The following is a 19,425-nucleotide window of genomic DNA, read 5'->3' as shown; positions in this document are numbered from 1 at the left end:
ACTTGAGGCTGGCTCCAAAAACAAGTCAATCCCCATAACAGAAATAAACATGTCTACAGCCTGGTACAAAAAACTGTTTTGGCCTCTATTGCTAATTTAAACAGTTATGCCAACTGTATTGTGGGTTAATTTTTATATAACTAACCTGTTTAGATTTTAGTAAGGCTTACAGCTATGCATATTTAAGGATCGCACTGCTTGAGTGACAGACTATCTGTGAGGTTTTGCTTCAAATATGGTCCAACCAAAGGATCAATCTCACATCCAATTATTGCATCATACATTGTTAATCAATATATTTGACATCAAAACAACGTTGATGCACAAAACTTGACATCAAATTGACGTTGCTTTGATGTCTGGAAACAAGGCATTGAATTGATGTCACATTGATGTCCCAATAAAACTGCTCAAGTTGAAGCATTTTGCAATGGGTGTGATTTTTTTGTTCTTGCTTTAGGGATGATAACAGACAAAAGACTTGGCAACTAGCATGAAGCTATTAAACTCTCAATCTAAATATTCATGCAGAAAATACATCAACCAATATCAGCCAATCCGCTTCAACCTAGCTGTTTGCGATTTGCCCCTCGATGTCATCATAAGCCAAAGTCCCGCCTCACAGTGCACTCTGAGACACTCATAGGCACCCAGGGGAAGTCAGGTCTTCTGGCGTGTCCTCTTGACCAGCGACTGTGTGTTCGTCAGCATTGCTAAAAGCTTTTTGTTAGTAAGTACGCACATTATGGTTATATTGTTGTCATTATTAGTGCACAGTGACCTTAAATTGTAAAGGGTGTATCGTCAATGTTTCAAAACACGTGACATTAAGCGATGTTAATAGCGGTTAGCCAACTAATAGTAGCTAACGCTAATGGCTATAGGCCTATTCACACTCAACTGCAGTAAATGCCACTATTTAAAATAATGTGCAATTTATCCGTATTTAACGTGACTCAAAGTCCATGAAAAGGCCCGGTAATTAGACACCAGTTTGGAGGGAGTTATACCGATGCTAATAGTTAGCAGTTAGCCAACTAGCTAACGCTTAATGAGCTTCCCGCCACCACCCCCATCCTGGCGAGTGACAGACAAGCCGCATCGGACATGGGTCGCAATACAGCGGGATGGTTCTGTTGTGGCCCGCCACTGAGTCAGATCATTTTTAAAACTTATGGACAACAATCCAACCCCAGTGTATTTAATATTTTAATATATCAATCCTTGTCAGCAGGCAATAGCAACTCAAAGTACATCATTACAACTTGTTAGAGTTAGCAAAACAAGTTGAAATTCGGCATTTTTACATTATAGCGGAGGGGGGGGCGATTGTTTTCCCCCATGGCGCTAACCTGACCGCTTTCTGCATAGATATGCATAATTCTGCTGCTGCTACTGCTTCTTGTCCTTATTAATTTGGCGGTCGGCAAACAACGTAGGGGTGCATTACTGCCACCCTCTGACGCTACGACGTTAAAACATACCCCACGTGGGGTTGGTGGCAGGACGCTCATGTGATTGGCCGAAGAGGAAGGAGACATCTGATTGGCTACCTATATCCCATTTGGTATAAAAAAATGCATTTGTGGATCGGGTCACGTCAGGGGAGTCTCAAAAATATTCACACACAAATGCGCAGAGGTTCACAAAATAAAAGCATTTGTATATAAATGTATCAACATCGACATATGTTTTGATGAAAATTGCAAATACTTTTTAAATACAATATATAAATAAATAAAAATATATATAATACATATATTTGTGGATTTTTATTGCATATATTTAAAACAATAAATATTTGTGTGTGCATCAGAAATACATTTGTGAAACTTTTTTGGTTATTTGTGGATTTTTTATTACATTTATATAAAATGCCAAATATATGTGTGTGCATTGAAAATATTTGTGTGGAAAGAGTCATTTATATATAAATCTTAACATGTATTTGTGAATCCTTCTGTGTGCATTTATTAATATTGAGACTAATCTAACTCCATAGTCAGACTTCACTTGTCCATCACAGTGGGGGTATACATTTTATGGTAGGCTATTTGTTGAATAAAATATACCCCCAGGTGATTTTTTGAAAAATATAAATCAAGATTGCTGGCCTCAATTTGATCAACATGATTTATTTCTTCTTTTCCATTCAAAGTTACACAGAACATCAAATCATTTATTCTGTATAACCAGCCTACATCTCAGACCATAATCAGTAACCATGATGGATATGAGCTAGTTTCCTTTTTCACAGCCAGAGTTACTGGGGGAACATATTATTTTATTATTTCAGACAGTTTATTCAACCTGCCATAAAATATATCCCCCCACAAAACAATTTTGAAACTGTTCACATTTGTTTTTATATTTGTCCTATACCAAAGAACGTTAAGAAAAGCATGTAACCCTGGGTGACATCTCTATGTAATGTTTTCCAGCGCCACAGCTATCCTGCTCCTGCCCCTTGGCCTCAACCACAGTAGTCCTCCATCAGCACATCGTTGTGAGATTTCTTGTAAGGTGAGGCTACAGTGAACATGGCATATTTCCGGACATGGAGGAAGCGAAATGCTGAAGTGCTTGCTTTGGCTGAAGATTCCATTGATAGTGAGGATGCTCTGCATGGAATGCTGGAGGGTGGTACAAGTGCGAATGAGGATGGAGCCTCTTTGCCTTTAGCTGATGATGATGATGATGATGATGATAATGATGACTTCTCAGATTTTGTGCAGTTATCTGACACAGAATCTGACAGTGACATTATATTTGATGAACCTTCTGCTGAAGAAACTGGTCCTGATCTGGGTGAGGAACTTGCTGACTGGGCCACCAGAAACGGCTGCAAGCGGTCTGCATTGAATGAGATGTTGGAAATACTGAGGCGCCAAGGACATAGTCTCCCCAAGGATGCCCGAACGCTGCTGCATACACCAAAAAGAGTGGCAACAGTTGCAAGATGTGGTGGACACTATGCTTATTTTGGTATTGGTTCTGGAATTTTGAAACTGTTATCTCAGAATCCTGGCATATGTGAAGAGAACATAGATCTGTGCTTCAACATCGATGGTGTACCCCTCTTTAAGTCATCCAACACACAGATGTGGCCTATACTCTGCAGGTTTCGGGACTTTTCACCTTTCATTGTAGCCCTTTATTGTGGACATTCAAAACCAAACAACGTTGAGGAATACTTGTCTGACTTTATCCTTGAGCTGCAGCAGTTGCAGCAAGAAGGCATAGTACACAGAGACACAACATTTAAAGTGTTCATAAAAGCATTCATATGTGATGCACCTGCCAGGGCATTTCTGAAGTGCATAAAAAACCACAACAGTTATTATGCTTGTGAGCAATGCACAACAAAAGGAACCTATGAAGGAAGGCTTGTTCTTGGTTCCAAAGAACCATGTGCCATTGAAAGGACTGAAGAGGCCTTCTGTCAGTTGGCATACAAGGATCATCAAGTTAAAAAATCCCCACTGACTATGGCAGGAATCTCATGCATCCGTCAGTTTCCATTGGACTATATGCACTTAGTGTGTTTGGGTGTGGTTAGGAGAATGCTCAATTTCATGAGGCAAGGACCTAAAACATGCAGATTGTCATTGCAACATAGGAACATTATTTCAAATCATCTGGAGTCCTTGAAGGGACAACTGCCAAGAGAGTTTGCTCGCCAGCCCAGGGGTTTGCAAGAACTGGACAGATGGAAGGCCACAGAGTTGAGACAGTTCCTCCTTTACACAGGACCGCTTGTTTTGAGAAAAGTTGTGTCCCCTGTTCTCTACAGACATTTTCTTTCACTGATGGTTGTCATGTCAATTATATTGAACTCTGAAGAGGTGCACAACCAATATTTAGGGTATGCAAGAGATCTGGTTATGTACTTTGTGAAAAAATGTAAAAGGATTTATGGAAGAACATTCACAGTGTACAATGTGCACTCACTGATTCACCTGCCAGATGATGTTGATCATTTCCAGTGTCCCTTGGATGATGTCTCAAGCTTTCCCTTTGAAAATTACCTCCAAACACTGAAGAAAATGGTCAGGCAATCAAAAAATCCCATTGCTCAGGTTACCAAACGCTTAACAGAGCTGGAAGAGTCTACAAAATGCAGACATGTTACCAAAGAAAAGTTCACTTATGTATCTGATACGTTAAGGGATGGCTGTTTCCTTCTTGAGAATGAGGACTTTGTCTTTATCAAGGAAAAACGTGCAGATGGCTCCTTCATTTGTGATGTCATACACCATGATGATACAGAGAGTTTCTTTGATGATCCCTGTGATTCCAAACTTCTTAACATCACTTGTGTTAGAGATATAAGCAGAGCAAAGCGTCGACTGATCTCAAGACAGCAGCTACATCGTAAAGTTGTTTGCCTGCTGGTTAGCCATGAAGCTACCAATTCAGGATATGTCCTGTTTCCTATGCTGCATCAGATTGAGCGATAAAATATTATGTGAGTTTAATCTGTTGCTTTTACTTGCCAATCATGCCAATACTAAACTAACAAAACAATGCAATGATTGTATGCAATTTGCATGACCCAATGTGTGTGTGAGAGTGAAATGTTAATCTATTGATAGCACTAATTTATATATGTTTGAGTGTTGCAGTCCAGTGGGACCTGGGTATTGTGGCTACTATTGCCATCCCCGAGTCGGTGTCGACTTATCCTGCACCCTTGCATCGTTACTGCTGGATCTCGGCCTGTTCTGGTGTTTTTGTCCTCTCTGTTGTACAGTGGTAAGTCTCAGTCTCAGTCTCAGTCTCTCTCTCTCTCTCTCTCTCTCTCTCTCTCTCTCTCTCTATGTACAAAGTGCAATGTTGGAGACAGTGACATGAAAACACAAACAGGGGAAGTGGCTGATGCTAGGAGAACAAGGATATGTTAGTAACTAGCAAAACTAGTAAGCAACATAACTTGCAACTACCTAAATAGTGAACAAGAAGAGTCAAAGGTACAGTAGCAAATAAGAGCCAGACAGGGGACAGACTGAAAAGAACTGTGTAAACCTTATCCTACCTAGGGTTGACTGGGTAGGATAGGGTTTACAGACTGACGAGGGAAATGTATGTATGTGTGTTCCACACTGTAATTCTTTACTTACTGTACAGGTTTCCACTATGTGGGCCCGAGCAGTTTGGAAGGAGAGAGGTCGGGAAGAGGAGGGAGTCATCCCCAAGTCCTGGATAAAGGACAAAGCTGTTTACTGGCCACCTGGCACAGATGTGTCCAAAGCCATGCAGAAAATGGATAAACCAGACAAAAACTGGAGGACATTAGTGCTCTCCAAAGTCAAATTCACTTCAAGTATGTTCATATCGATTGGAATAATATATGCCTACTTAATATTGCACCTTTCATGAATATTAATGCTGATGCATCATTTTCATTGATTCCAGTGGACAAAGAAGAGTGTGAGAGCTATGAACTCACTACTGCAGCTGAGGATGATGAGGAGTAAGCTACCTCATTACAGGCCCAAGAGGGTAGTGAAGAAGAAGACCCTTGAAGACTTTGTTGAAGGTATAAATATGAAACAGTTGTTAAGAATGCCCTACGTTGTTGATGTTTGACATTGTGACTTTCAAGCAGGAACATAGCATTGTGAGTGTATTTATGTGACTGTTAATGTGTTACACAGATGACGAAGAAGAAACTGGTGAGACACCAACATCTTGCCATGGACGTAGTAAGTTTCTATAACCAGAACAATATTTGTGGAATAGAAAATACAGATATGCCAGTCTAACTGCATATTGTGTGACTGATTGCAATTCAACAGATTCATCAGTGAATAAATCACAGAGCACAATGTCCCACAGTGAGACAGATTCATCTTCAGAACATAGTAAGCATATATATTACAGAAATGTCAATTGTCTGAGTAGAGATTGGGCAGTTTTTTTTAATGTAGCATCATCATTTGCAATCCAACAGGCCCTCTCCTTCCAACAGCGCCAAAGAAATTTAACAGATCCTTGTCCAGCCTCTTGGAGAATCAGGAATCTCGTCAGCAGGAAACCCTGGAAACACCAATGAGGTCTAGATCCACTCCACTATTGCCAAAGATAACCAAGTCCAGCAATGAGGGATCTCGCCAGCAGGAAATCCTCGAAACACCAATGAGGTCCAGATCCACGCCACTATTGCCAAAGAGATCCAGGTCCAGCAATGAGTGATCTCGCCAGCAGGAAACCATGAAAACACCAGCACATCACAGCAGGTCCAGATCCACATCAGTGTATCGTTCCACCCATCGGTAGGGCTGTGCAATTGCAAGTGCAATTTGATTTCAATTACAATATTGGCATCCCACGATCATAACATTACAAACTACTGTATTTTTACACTCACTGTAAACATTTTTTAAAACATTAACACTTCTTGTGATGTTCAAAAATCATCAAATAAAAAAATGCCACTGTTAAAAATGTTCATTTAAAGAATGAATAATCATGAAAAAATTGTGATTTCAATATCAATCAAAATAATGAAGATCATCATTTTTGCCATAATTGTACAGCCCTAGCCATCAGAGATCTTGCCAGGAAAGAACCACAGCAATGCGTCGCAGCAGTTCCAGATCCACGTCAAGGCAACGCTACAGATCTATGGCCAGCCATCAGAGATCTTGCTAGGAAAGAACCATGGAAACACCAGTGCATCACAGCAGGTCCAGATCCACATCAGTGCATCATTCCACCCATCGGTAGGGCTGTGCAATTAATTTGATTTAAATTACAATATTGACTGTATTTTTACACTCTAAACATTTTTGAAAACATTATTCCTACATATATAATAATAATACCCATCATTATTCAGGAGGAAATTGAACCATTTTTTAAATTATGTTGTGAAGTTCAAAATCCTCAACTTAAAAGAAACGCCACTGTTCAAGATTATCATTTTTGCCTTAATTGCACAGTCGGAGATCTCGCCAGGAAAGAACCATGGAAACACCAGTGCATCACAGCAGGTCCAGATCCACGTCAAGGCAACGCTACAGATCCAGGTCCAGATCACGCCATCAAGAGTTAGCAAGGTCCCATGAGAGCAGACATGCTTTCCCAATGGAACCGAAGAGTAAGTGTGTACTAAACAGAAAATGCTACATGGAGAAAAAAATATTGTACAGAATATTAAGTGATATTGCTCTCTTTGGTCTGACATAGAGTTCCAAAAGAGAGTGCTTTTTTTGCTAGCAGACATTAGAGCAAAACTCTCTGAAGTTGGCCAGCAATCGGTGCCCCTGGACTCAGTGTTTCATCTGGAAGTCATTGACTCCATCGATGACCTCAAAGATCTTAATGGAGAGCTGAAATCTGATGAGAAAAGAAAACTGATGGTAAGTTGGTGAACAGAAGAAAATTGTTTCGTGTGTATACACACACTCACACACACACACACACACACGGTGTGTCCGAAAAGTAACAGGACTGGGTCACAAAAAATCTACAAATGTTGAACATTGTTGTTGATGTTACAAATCCAAACTACAATTTTTCCCCTTCAAAATACCACCTGTGAGTGTGTATTTTTATATATTATATTTATATATAATGAATGCAAAATTATTTCTTCAGACAGCGCAAATGGTGAAGATTGGTGGAGCCAGCATTCGTGAAAATGTGAGCAACGTCATGAAAAGGTTAGTCTCTTTTAAGTAGTGTTCTTTATCAGTTTTTGACACTCCCCTCACAGCACCAGAAACCTATTGTATGAATAAATATAACGTCTACCATGAAATTTCCTCAATTTGTATATATTTTTCCACTGTACTTTGGCCTGACCTTGATTTAATTGTGTGTATGTGTTTGACAGAGTCCTTACAAATTAACTGATGTCAGGATTTAATATGGATGGTGGTGGTGGAAAAGGCGCCTTTCGAAGAATGACCCTTTGCAAGGTCATGATAGGTAAATAGAATTTCTGTTTGTGCACTATCACCTAGGTTTTGACTGACTTGCCTGTTGCCTATATAATGTGTAAGAAGTTTTGATACATTTTAATCCTCAATAAAACAAGACAGGGTAAACCCCCATATGTTCATGTATGTATGTATATATATATATATATATTAGTTGCACCCTCTCTCTCCCCCTCACACCAACACACACAAATGCGAGTCACAAGACGATCTCACAAGTCCTTTCCTAGGTGTGGAGTTCCTCCACACAAAAATTGACCTTATACTAAACACTTGCAAAATGTGCTTTTTTTCAGATTCCATTCAGCAGTCACAGCCTGGAGCCAGTGAGGCTGCCATTGTGTCTCGGATGGCGGCCTATTTGAGCTCAGCGCCAGATAGGAAAGGTGGTGGTGGCTGCAAGATTGCTGCAGCTGACAGTGATGTTTAATTATAATGGGCAATCTGTACTGTAAAGTATTGCATTTTTGTTCACTTGTGCTGTTTGTGTTAGACCTGTAGTTTACACCTGTAGTTAGTCAGTTACCTGTTAGCACAGCTGCATAGCTGTGGAGATCAATCCAACCTGGGATGATTCGTTTCAGAATAAAAATGTTTTGTTATTCTTGTATGTTTGATCATTGAGAGAGAATGTCATGGGGGAAACTATTGGAGCAATAGCAATTATAGAACACAAGAACTCAGCATAGATGATGCCAGACAATTACAATTACAGTACTGTAGACAATACACTTTATAGAATTACTATTTTAAAGGTCATGTGCATGAAACACTGCAGAAATGCAAAGATCTCGTACACTGTCTTGTATGTTAAACAGAATTGGCTTCATTTAGGTCGTTTCCGTCTTGCAGGACCTTCATCAGCTTTTAATCCTGATGAAGATCCCGTGAGACCTAACGTTCATCTACGTAAATAAAGCCAATTCTGTTTGCAATACAAGGCGGTGCAGGATCTTTCCATCTGTGCTTTTTTTTTTTTTTTTTTGCAAAAGTTTCACATAGAAACAATGTCAAAATAACATCAATATCATTATTTGGGTGAAATTTCAAAGAAGCTTGATATTGAAGTAATGTCAAAATAACATCAATAAAATCATTATTTGACATATATCAAATTGATGTCAAAGGATTGATGTCATGTTGATTTACGTTTTTGACCAAATTATGATGACAATTTGATATCAGTGTTTAATGTCATATTGATGTTGAATTGACATCAGATGCCCACTGGGTACATATTACCCAGCATCATTATACTGTATATGACAAACATTAATCATTTAAACTGAAGATTTTTGAATAGTTTATGTAGAATAAGAACACCATAATTTTGTTATAGATAACTACTGATAAGATAAGCTTCACAGCTACTGACTATTTGAAAACACCAATAACAAAAAAAGAAAGAAAAGAGTCTTTTTTGTAACACGCGTACTTCTGAAGTGACAATCTGAGTCCCTGTCTACATGATTATAGACAGTTTTGAAAACAGATATTTTTCTCTACATCCTCGACATCCACAAATCACTAAAACAAAGTGTTTGGAAAACGCCTTCATAGGTGCAAAATTGTTAAAACTGGTTACTTTGTATCTATGTGTAAAATGAGCATTTGGGAAACAATGACGTCATCTCCTTGATTTGGGCAAACCCTCTATTGCTTTATGTAATGAGAATGAGCCAGAAACAGTAACAACAATGACAGACCACTGAGTTGTCTATGTTTTGTTGACACTGCTTGGTTTAATGGACTACTTTACATCTTAACTCAGATCAGACCCAGTCAAAGCATCAGATGGCGTAACAATTTCAAGGGTGAGATTGTTATCAATGAGGAATGACAGAAAACGTTGCATTGTCCAGAGCATCACTTGTATCTAGGAATGAATTTGTTCATTTTTATGTTGGAGGAGAATCAACAGGGTTGAGATCCTCAGTAGGTGCTTCGAAAAAGGTAACATTATTCTGTACGCTTCACTACCTGTGATGAGGAAAGACTGTGAGGTCCCATTCTTTCTACCCTTTCCCACCCCCACAACTAGGCCATCTGCACTGTCTGTATTTACGCCCCTTGTCTACATTTTCTGTCAAAGGTCCAGTATTCAGAATTAAGTGCCATCTAACGATTGCTGCATATTGCAGATTGTAGGAGACCTACTGTGACCAGTGCTAAAATGTAAACGGTCATATCTAGAGCCAGTGTTTGGTTTGTCCGTTCTGGGCTACTTGTAGAAACTACATGGCTGACTCTGTATGCAGACATACACAGCTCATTCTAATGAAACAAAAACACAATGATTCTTATTATAAGATGAGAATATACTAAAGAAAGAAAATTATTATATTTAGGGCTCTCAAACAATTAATTTTTAAATTTGTGATTAATTGCAGAGTTTCAATAGTTAATCACGATTAATCAATTTTTTTTAATTGCATGTTTTCAATTCCATTATTGGTTATGAAGTCCATGCTGACAAGGTGAAGCAGTTCTTACCAGACTCTCTTGAGGAGTAGGAATAAAAGGAATGATGACAGATAAAAACTGCATGGGACTAGCATAGAGTGGGCATGCAGGTAAAGAGGAGACTCATGGATACCTGCAGAACCATTTTTCATGAAGATATCTTGAGGTCAGAGATCAAAGGACCCCTGTGAAATGACCATGACATTTTTCCATTGCCAAAGTTTAAACTAACTTTGGAGTGTTATGCTGCCTCCCTGAGAAGCTAAAATGGCATGGTTAGTGTCACTGGATTCCTTGGATCTTCTAGTTTCACACAATACCAGCATCATCACTCTAGCTTGAAAACTCAGCCTCTTAAAGAATGGTATGTTGGCTGCCAATAAATGTGATTTTAAAAAATGAATGCATTACGTACAGACTTTTATTACATTGCGATTCAGAGTTAATGTTCACAGCCCTAATTTACTACATTTCTGCTACTACATCCCCCTAAATTCCACACACTGGACCTCTGAGTCTGTATCCATGAACTCTACAAGTGGAGGAAAGATGCTTCTCATTCCCATTTTGTGAATTTGACCCTCTCACTTTGTAAAGCTCGGTTCCGTAAAGTGCAGTTCCATCAGATTCTGAAGTGATTCTGCAGCTCCCGAATCAGCTTGTGAAACTGCTCTTGACACTTCATCACTGCTAGAGGGCTGCATTTTATTTTGTAGAGCGACCTTTTGCTGAGAATTTATATGGTTTAAAAAACATATTCAAGTCTCTGCATGCCCAATACCACACTGTAGAATTATCTACAGTTGGCATGATGGAAATCCACCTGGAAAGAGGGAGAATCTAGAAGAAGCTGGATGTTGTTGATGGATGGATGTTACCAATGACACTTAGGATATACAGATTTTGTAATGACAAACAACTTATACACATCTACATTTTGCCATTTTTTCAGACACTTTTTTTCTTGCACAGGAAGATGACGTCACAACTCTATGATCAATTCCTTCTCCATTTGGGTAAACAGCTGAAAATGAGCACAACACCAGACCTGAGATGTGGGTAGTGATTCTGAAGACTGGAACCAGTTCATTCTCCTTGTCTTAAAAATCCTTGGTTTATTGTGAGGCTGGTGTTATGTTTCTTTTTTTATTGTGAGATGGGAGGCAGAAGTTAGTGGTTGTTTGGCTCATTGGCCTGTGCTGCCACTGAGCCAAACATCATGACATGACTGCACACAGACTGAGATGACTTCACACAGGACAGGGCAACAACAGTAGCAAAAAAAAAAAAAAAATGCAGAAGGCAGTGTGCAATAATGAACTGTTTGAAAGATTCTTAGTGCAGACTCCTGCACCAACCTCTGCTTATAGATGGAGAGACAACTTAACTTACCTTAACAATAATCAAATACCACTTTTACAGGGATTTCTGGTATAAGATCCAGATGCAAAAAGTCATCTTTCTCATCCACATGATATGCTTCTGGACGGCAGCAGCTGAAAACGCAGCCACACAAAACTGGTCGTGATGCTATTATATGCATGTGGATGGCCAAATGACACCTGCCACATCCGAATGATACGTGGACAGTCGGCATCAGTGGAGAACGCAGCCTTACGTGCTGCATTCTCAACTGATGCCGACTGTCCAACGTATTGTGTCTGCATAATATGCCACTGGACAGTATCAGGTTGAAAAGTTGCTGGTAACAACATAACATAAAGAACACAAAGATCCCTACAGGGCAAGCGGGAAGGGTGGTGGATTGGTCCAACAAACCCTGGACTTTCATGTGGGAGTCTGTTGTTCCCTTCCTGTCTGAATGTGGTGGGGTTTTTTCTACTCCTAATCATGTTCCCTTTTTGCCTAAACCTAACCATCCTTGCTTAATCCCATCATGTGTTTATGTTGACATCACAGCATTGCTAGTGGCATCTGGGAATGACAACAGTAGATGCTGAAGAACACCTAGAGCGTAATATATAGACATGGCAGCAAAATGGCAACATGTGAAGACTTGCGATAGGAACGTGTTGCAGATGCCCCTGACTTGCATATGAATAAACAAAAGCTTTCAGATTTACCTTGTGAGTCTCAGATGACTTGACTGGAGTTTCAAGAAACAAAACCACGTCCACTTTTCTTTACAGGGATGCAGTGAGCCCATCATGGCTTACCCTGAAACAAGACAGAGAGCCATTTTCACCAAGCACGTGAACCTACTACTACCTAATACTTCCAGGTTGTGGCCCTTTTCAGTAAAAAATGTCTGCAGATGGGTTGGAAGTTTCTCAGGATTTTTTTTTTATTCCATCCCCATTGTGGTGGGAACAGGTGGAAAATTTAAATTCAATATAGTTCCATTCACTTGTACACTGTGAAGGTTTTACGAAATATGCAAATAACACATAACAAAGAAGAGTTGGCAGAGTGTTAAGACAAGCTTGTTTTTTAATTAACTTGCAGCTGTAATGTTCACCAAGGCCAAAGCGCTCCCTCTCTGCTTCATATGGCTCTCAGGTAACACCCGCAGGTCTCTGACAAAGACATGGTCTCTTTTTTAGCTTCAGTTGTTGTGACTGATTTTAGATGCCAAACTTTGAAAAGCCTAAACTTTTAAGTGGGTCTCCGGAGGATAAACGCCAGGCAGGCGCCAGAATTTGTGCCAGCCTTTAAAAAGTGGCCGCCCGGCACTTTAGAGTCCAATTCTAAAGCTATGAATCTCAAACAGGCTTGGAAGGAAATCTCAGTCTACACTACTCAGATGCTTTAAGCAGACACACACACACACACACACACACACACACACACACACACACTCATCGGGATCACAGGCCAGGGGGACAACAGCATCACTAAGTGATTCCACTGAAGCTGGTGGGCTGTTCAGACTGTGTTACTGTCAAACCTCAATAACCAGGCGGCCACCCTGCAGGATGCATCTTGTCTAATGCTGTCATTACACTGGAAGACGTTTTCACCCATTCACATGTGACAGTGGAGAGGAAGAACTTCATGTTTCTGAAGTAATTCTCACGCTGTCTCACATTTATTTTAAGACCCTCTGTTGTCATCTGATTTGGAGATTTAAATAAGGACTTGCTTTAACATATTAACATCCTGTTCCCAGACTGAAAACAGTGATAGAAATGTCTGAAGGGTACTTTTTAGAGAACTCATTTATCTGAAACTGCATGAAAACAAATATTCATGCAATCTTTTTTTGGCTATAAATTGCCACTTCTTTATCTCATATGAGAACACAGTGATGTTTGTGTTGTCTTCATTCCAGCACACATTTTTGGTTCTGTATAAAGTTACTCACATCTGAGTTACTCAAAAGTAACTGGTGAGGCACTAACACAACAGTTTTAATGCCACTCAGTTAAGATCAATTTTACAATAACTACAATTTAAAAAAAAAATAAATAAAAAAAAACACAAACCAAGATCAATATAGGGTTGGGTCCATTTGTCCAAATGTTATCTGAAACATAAAACATGGCTTTTTTTGGTCAAGTTAAAAGTTAGAATTTGGTGAATGTATTTTAAAAAATCAATATTACCAATTACTTTTAGATTTTACACTGCAATGCCAGAAAAGAAAGGATTCATAATCTACTTTTTGCAATGTTACAAGTCTTTTAAAATATTTATTTAATACCTTTATTACCTGTACCTAATTACCTTTATTACCCTTTATTATCATTATTTATAGGTGAATTAATGCCTTTTTAAGACTTTTTATGGATCCATGGGAGCCCTGTAGCAGCTGACAGCAGCAGCGCAATGGATGACACAAGGGTTTTTTTTTTTTTTTTAGTTTTTCTCTTTGTTTTTCTATTCTCTTTTTTCTCGTACTTATTTGCACCGTGAAAATGGAGAGAAACGCAATTTCAATTTCTGTATGTCTAACATACATGTCTGAATTGACAATAAAGCTGACTTTGACTTTGATTAACTCATGGAAAAACACACTTCATTCAAGCAAGACAGAAACAAAACTCACCAAAACCTCAGTGTATTGTTAGACATCTGGTTAGTTTACCCACTCTTTCTACAATCACCAACCCTCGTTTAGTCAAAAAAAACCCCAAAAAAAACAACTAATCACTGAGTTAGATGTGAAAATAAGCTGTTTTTTTGTGGTCTCTCTGCTGTTGTTTGCCGGCTGTTGTAATGTTATCCTACCCGCTATCACTCTCAGCTCAGCTGCCTGTTCCACCAGTAGTGACTGAAGACTGAGCTGTGGTGGCATGTGATGTGCACTGCATACAGTGAGAGAAAAGAGCCCCTGTATATTTGACAGTATTGAAAATCATATCGGCAGCACTTCTAAATACCCTGGTATACCGTAACGCCATTTTACTGCCCAAGCCTATTACCTATGTTCTCAGTTTATTTTGAAAAATACAATATGCATTTAACAAGTGTAGCAGTCCTTGTACTCCTCTTGCGTTGTGTATTTAGTGACAAGGCAGACTTTTTCACCGTTGGCACGCTCGCCGTTTATTTCTCATCTGGACTGACCTGGCATGGAGATTTGACACACAGTCAGTCCAGTTTGCCGTTTATATGCACACATTCACGGCCCGGAGGCAGCGAGGTCCGACTGATCAACCAGTCCACAAATGAACATAAAATAACACAAAGCGTACCTGGCATGGAGATTTAACACACAGTCAGTCCAGTTCGCCGTTTATACACACACATACACGGCTGCAAGAAGTAAAATGAAAAGAAAGTGCAAGTTAGCTAACATGTGTAACTTTAGCCATTTGTAAACAGAAATAAAAGACAAATATCGTCAACTTTTTAAAAAAAGGCTCGACCGTACGGGAGCTTTATGATTCAAAATACAACTTAAACCACTCCTTAATATTAAAATGAAAGTAATTAATATAAAACAAAGACAGAGCTCATACTCATGCACCTACCCCGGAGGCAGCGAGGTCCGACTGTCGCTACCCCCCGGGGTGCACGACCCTAAACCACAGGGGTGCTGCCTTTACTTACAATAGGAGACCCCAGTTCCCGTGTTTTGTAGTGTGTTTTATATGGCAAGTGGGATCACATTATCTCTTAACTCCATTACACAAGCAGAAACTGTATATTTCCAGTGAAAACTTAAAGTTTATTTTTAACGTGAAAAAAATTATGCAGGAGGGGTACCTAGTACGTCGTATTTTGACATGAGCCACTGACTAAGCATCAGTATTTGAGTTTAAAATGAGAACATACTAATAAAAGTGATTAAAAAAAACCTAATTAAGTACATGCTCTGTGATTAATTAATCCAAATTAAACACATACATCATTTTTTGTAGTAATTAAAAGTATTTTAAAAAATTCAATTCACATTTAAGCACAAATTCCACTCATTTATGAAGCCGTGCAGCTCCTACATTGTCAAAAACATCGTCCTACAAATATTTCTAAATAAAATGCCTTGTGTCAACATCTGATGGGATTCAGTCAACCGAGACGTTGTCAGAGGACTTTTATTTTTAAACGGAAGCAGGGAAGTTTGGCTGCTAGCGCTAGCATTAGAGGCTGTGCTAGCTTGGACATCCAGGTACGACGCCAAATGTTTTGCTTCGAGGTGGTGTTTCAGGCTTGAAGTACTCTGATAGTATGAAAACTCCAAAGCCACTGTGGCCTTCAATGAGGCACCAGGTCAAAGGTCAAAACGCACCACGGATTATTTAGCGTTAATTTTTAGTTAGTTATAATGCTTGTAATCCCATACTGAGAAGTTGGGCTGAGTTTAACCTTGAATCTCCTCTCTTTACTACGTACCTCCATGCACAGACTGTCTTACAATCTTAAAAAGAAGTGAGAAGCTGAAACTGGGTGCAACATAACCTTGTGAATGCTATGCACTGTACACAGGAAGTACTTTGACAAAAATAGTGCAGAACATTGGCGGCAGGTGCTCAGACTTTTTGGGGGGGGGGGCAATTTATCCTGGCACTGCATACCTGACAGCTGCTATAATGTCCACATCGTCACAGCATTAATAAGAAGGAAAATGTAGCCTATAGATTTAATCAAGGTTTATTCTCTGTTTTCTTCTGAATAAAGGCTGTTTCATCACTGTAACTATCCTTACATTAATTACAAGTGATTATAAAACCAAAAGATAGTCCACCAATGAAAACCTCCGCCTGGGTGAGCATTTGAAAAGTAGGGTCATCTCGTGCTCCCACAGCTTTGTTTTGAATGTTTACTTTTTTATTATCCCCAACAGTTTAAGAGAATATTGTGGATGGCAATAACTTTATGCATGCGGGCACAATGTCAAAGTTGGCGAAAGCTTCAAAAAAGACCTAAGGAGACGCCTCAGCCACATGTAGTAATGTTTGCGTAGCTAGCATTGCTAGCTTACTGGACAACTACAGGGTAAGTGTCTCCGCCGATTTTAAGACTATGTCCGCAACCTTAGAAGTGAAACTAGACCAAACACATGCTATGGTGGTAGAGCATAATCAATGTATCGGCTCATTGGAGTCCAGAGGTGAGCTGCAAGACCAGCGTATTCACGAGCTGGAGGAGAGATGTGCCACGCTAGCTGCGAGCACAAAGCTAATGGCGAAGACAGCGGATTTTGACGGCCGCAGCCAAAGGAACAGTATTCCGATTATCGGACTTCCAGAATCTGTCGAAGGTCCCTGGTCTACAAACATGTTCTCAGAGCTTGTTGTTGAACTATTTGGGGAAGAAATTCTGCCTTCGCCCCCCGAACACAACACCTGAACCCTGGTTGGCATAGGTGCTAGCTGGCAAGCTATTCTTTTTTTTTTCTCCTTTGTAACTTTTATACAATTTAAACAACTGCGACTTATGCGTTGTGTGATTGGTGCCATAACTTGCTTATTTCTACCACACTTATTTCATTTTATTATCTGCTAAGTTACTTTGTTTACACACCGTAATTGTTCTTCTGATGAGTTCATAAATTTACATGCGAGGGTACTTTGTTGCCCTATACTTTGTGTGTTACAATGGGGAAAATTTAATTATGTCCCAGGCTCTTTACAGTTATTCTTTCTAATTTTATTTATTTCTTTATTATTTATCTCCCTATTTTATTTTATTCTCTCTACAATTTTACAACTGAATATTATACGGGAGGTTGAATAATTGAGTTATTCAGATATGTATGAGCTTAGGGACATACTGTTATCTATTATTATTGCTACTGTTGAATGTTATAGTTTACCGTTCACGTTCGCATACTTTACTTTTGGGGTATTTGAACAATGATGTAGGAGTTTAGGTGATACAGGAAGGATATGATACAGAATGGGAAGTGTGGATTGTTTTTGAAGATGGACAAGGTATGTATGGGAGGGTCACAGTGGGCTGGGTGGCGGGAGGGAGTGGGGCAGGGAATGGGGCAGGGAATGGGGCTTACTTCTTTGCGGGACGTCTTTGTGGATGGGGGGAATGGGACAGGGTGGGAGAGCCAGATCAATACAAGCTATAAAACTTTGTTGTTTCTTTGTGTTTTCTTTTTATTTAGGATGAGTATTTTACCTGTTTCATTTATAGCACAATCTGTTGTTTTTGTGTACTCAACTTGTCTCTCATGTTGTTGCTTACCTTCTAGGACTGCTCAACAATTCTAATATTGAAACCTGCACTATGGTTAGTGTGACTAATGAAGGGACAAATGGTGGGCAAACGGTGAGGATAATTTCATTGAATACCGGTGGGTTGAATGCTTTGGTGAAACGTACAAAGATTATGACACATGTTAAAAATCTAGCTGCAGATATTATATTCCTTCAAGACACACAAAGGACAGAACGGCTGCTACACTTTTGTCTCTGGCACACTTTACCAGAATCCAGTTATTTTAGCTTCTGTAAACGCTCCTAATTGGGACGACAATACTTTTATGAAGTCATTCTTATCTTCTATCCCAAATTTAAACTCTCATCTACTCATATTAGGAGGTGTTATGAATTGCGTTCTTGACCCAGTGTTGGACAGATCTAACCAGAGACCTATCTCACCCTCAAAAATGGCTCTTACTCTCTCTGCCTTTATGGATCAGTATGGCTATGCCAATCCCTGGAGGCTGGCACATCCCTCCACCAGAAAGTATTCTTTTTTCTCCATTGCACATTGTTCGTATTCACGGATAGATTATTTTATAGTAGATGAGGCACTCATCTCATCAGTGGTTTCCACCCAGTATTCACCAATAACTGTATCAGATCCCTCAACTCTTATCATGGATCTTCATTTTGATCTCAAACCGAAGGGATTTAAATTCTGGCGCCTGGATCCTCTTCTGTTGACGGAGGCAAACTTTTGTAAATGTGTTTCTGAGTCAATTTTTTTCTTGATACAAATCACAATGATGAAACTCCTGCATCTCTCTTGTGGGAAACCCTTAAGGCTTTCCTCAGAGGCAAAATTATATCTTTCACATCCCATGCTAATAATGGCTGCAAAGCTCGTCAAGCAGAATTAGAAAAATCTATTGCTGATTTGGACAAGTTACTTTCAGACAACCAATCACTCGACGTGCACAAAGAGAGGATGGTACTTAAAACAGAGCTTGACCGTCTCTCAACCAAGGAGGCTGAACAGCTCCTCGTTTGCTCTCGCAGACTCGTATATGAACACAGAGATAAGGCAGGCTGCCTCCTGGCCCACCAATTGAAGGCTAGGACGGCCTCAAAACAAATTCACAAATGTGACATCGTCTGCAAAAATTCTGAATGTGCTAATGATGAAGCAAAATTTAAATTATTTTTTTAGAAATTGACCATACCCAAGATATCTGCTAATGACCATGAGATGCTTGATGCTCCCTTACAGCTTTCAGAAATTAAAGAAGCAATACAATCAATGAACGATGGCAAATCCCTGGGACCAGATGGGTACCCAGTTGAATTTTATAAGAAATTCTCAGATTTATTGGCCCCATTGTTATTAGAAATGTTCAATCATTCATACTGCCAGGGTTCTCTTCCGCCCACTCTTATGCAGGCCTTTATTT

At 39.5% G+C, this 19,425-nt stretch overlaps 1 protein-coding gene across 1 annotated transcript; it reads left to right on the top strand.

Annotated features, from left to right (window-relative positions):
* The first annotated feature begins 2,540 nt into the window (after nucleotides 1–2,540).
* LOC148190486 (uncharacterized) lies at nucleotides 2,541–5,477 on the top strand. The gene is made up of 3 exons (XM_088090004.1): nucleotides 2,541–4,319; nucleotides 5,128–5,323; nucleotides 5,416–5,477. Exons 1-3 carry the CDS (start codon nucleotides 2,541–2,543, stop codon nucleotides 5,475–5,477), a joined length of 2,037 nt encoding a protein of 678 aa, XP_087946130.1.
* Nucleotides 5,478–19,425: the final 13,948 nt, after the last annotated feature.

The sequence above is a fragment of the Plectropomus leopardus genome, chromosome 1 (assembly GCF_026936395.1).
Source record: "Plectropomus leopardus strain MGB_pleo_1.0 chromosome 1, ASM2693639v1, whole genome shotgun sequence".
NCBI classification, from domain to species: domain Eukaryota; kingdom Metazoa; phylum Chordata; class Actinopteri; order Perciformes; family Serranidae; genus Plectropomus; species Plectropomus leopardus.
Note: the sequence above shows the minus strand (reverse complement) of the source record. Positions and strands in the feature narration are given on the sequence as shown.

Excerpts from the sequence above, each read along its gene's own strand:
- LOC148190486 (XM_088090004.1), top strand. The coding sequence starts at position 2,541 with ATGGCATATTTCCGGACATGGAGGAAGCGAAATGCTGAAGTGCTTGCT. Across the intron at positions 4,320-5,127 it reads AACTTCTTAACATCACTTGT|GTTTCCACTATGTGGGCCCG; the intron begins GTTAGAGATATA and ends CTTACTGTACAG. Across the intron at positions 5,324-5,415 it reads CAAAGTCAAATTCACTTCAA|TGGACAAAGAAGAGTGTGAG; the intron begins GTATGTTCATAT and ends CATTGATTCCAG.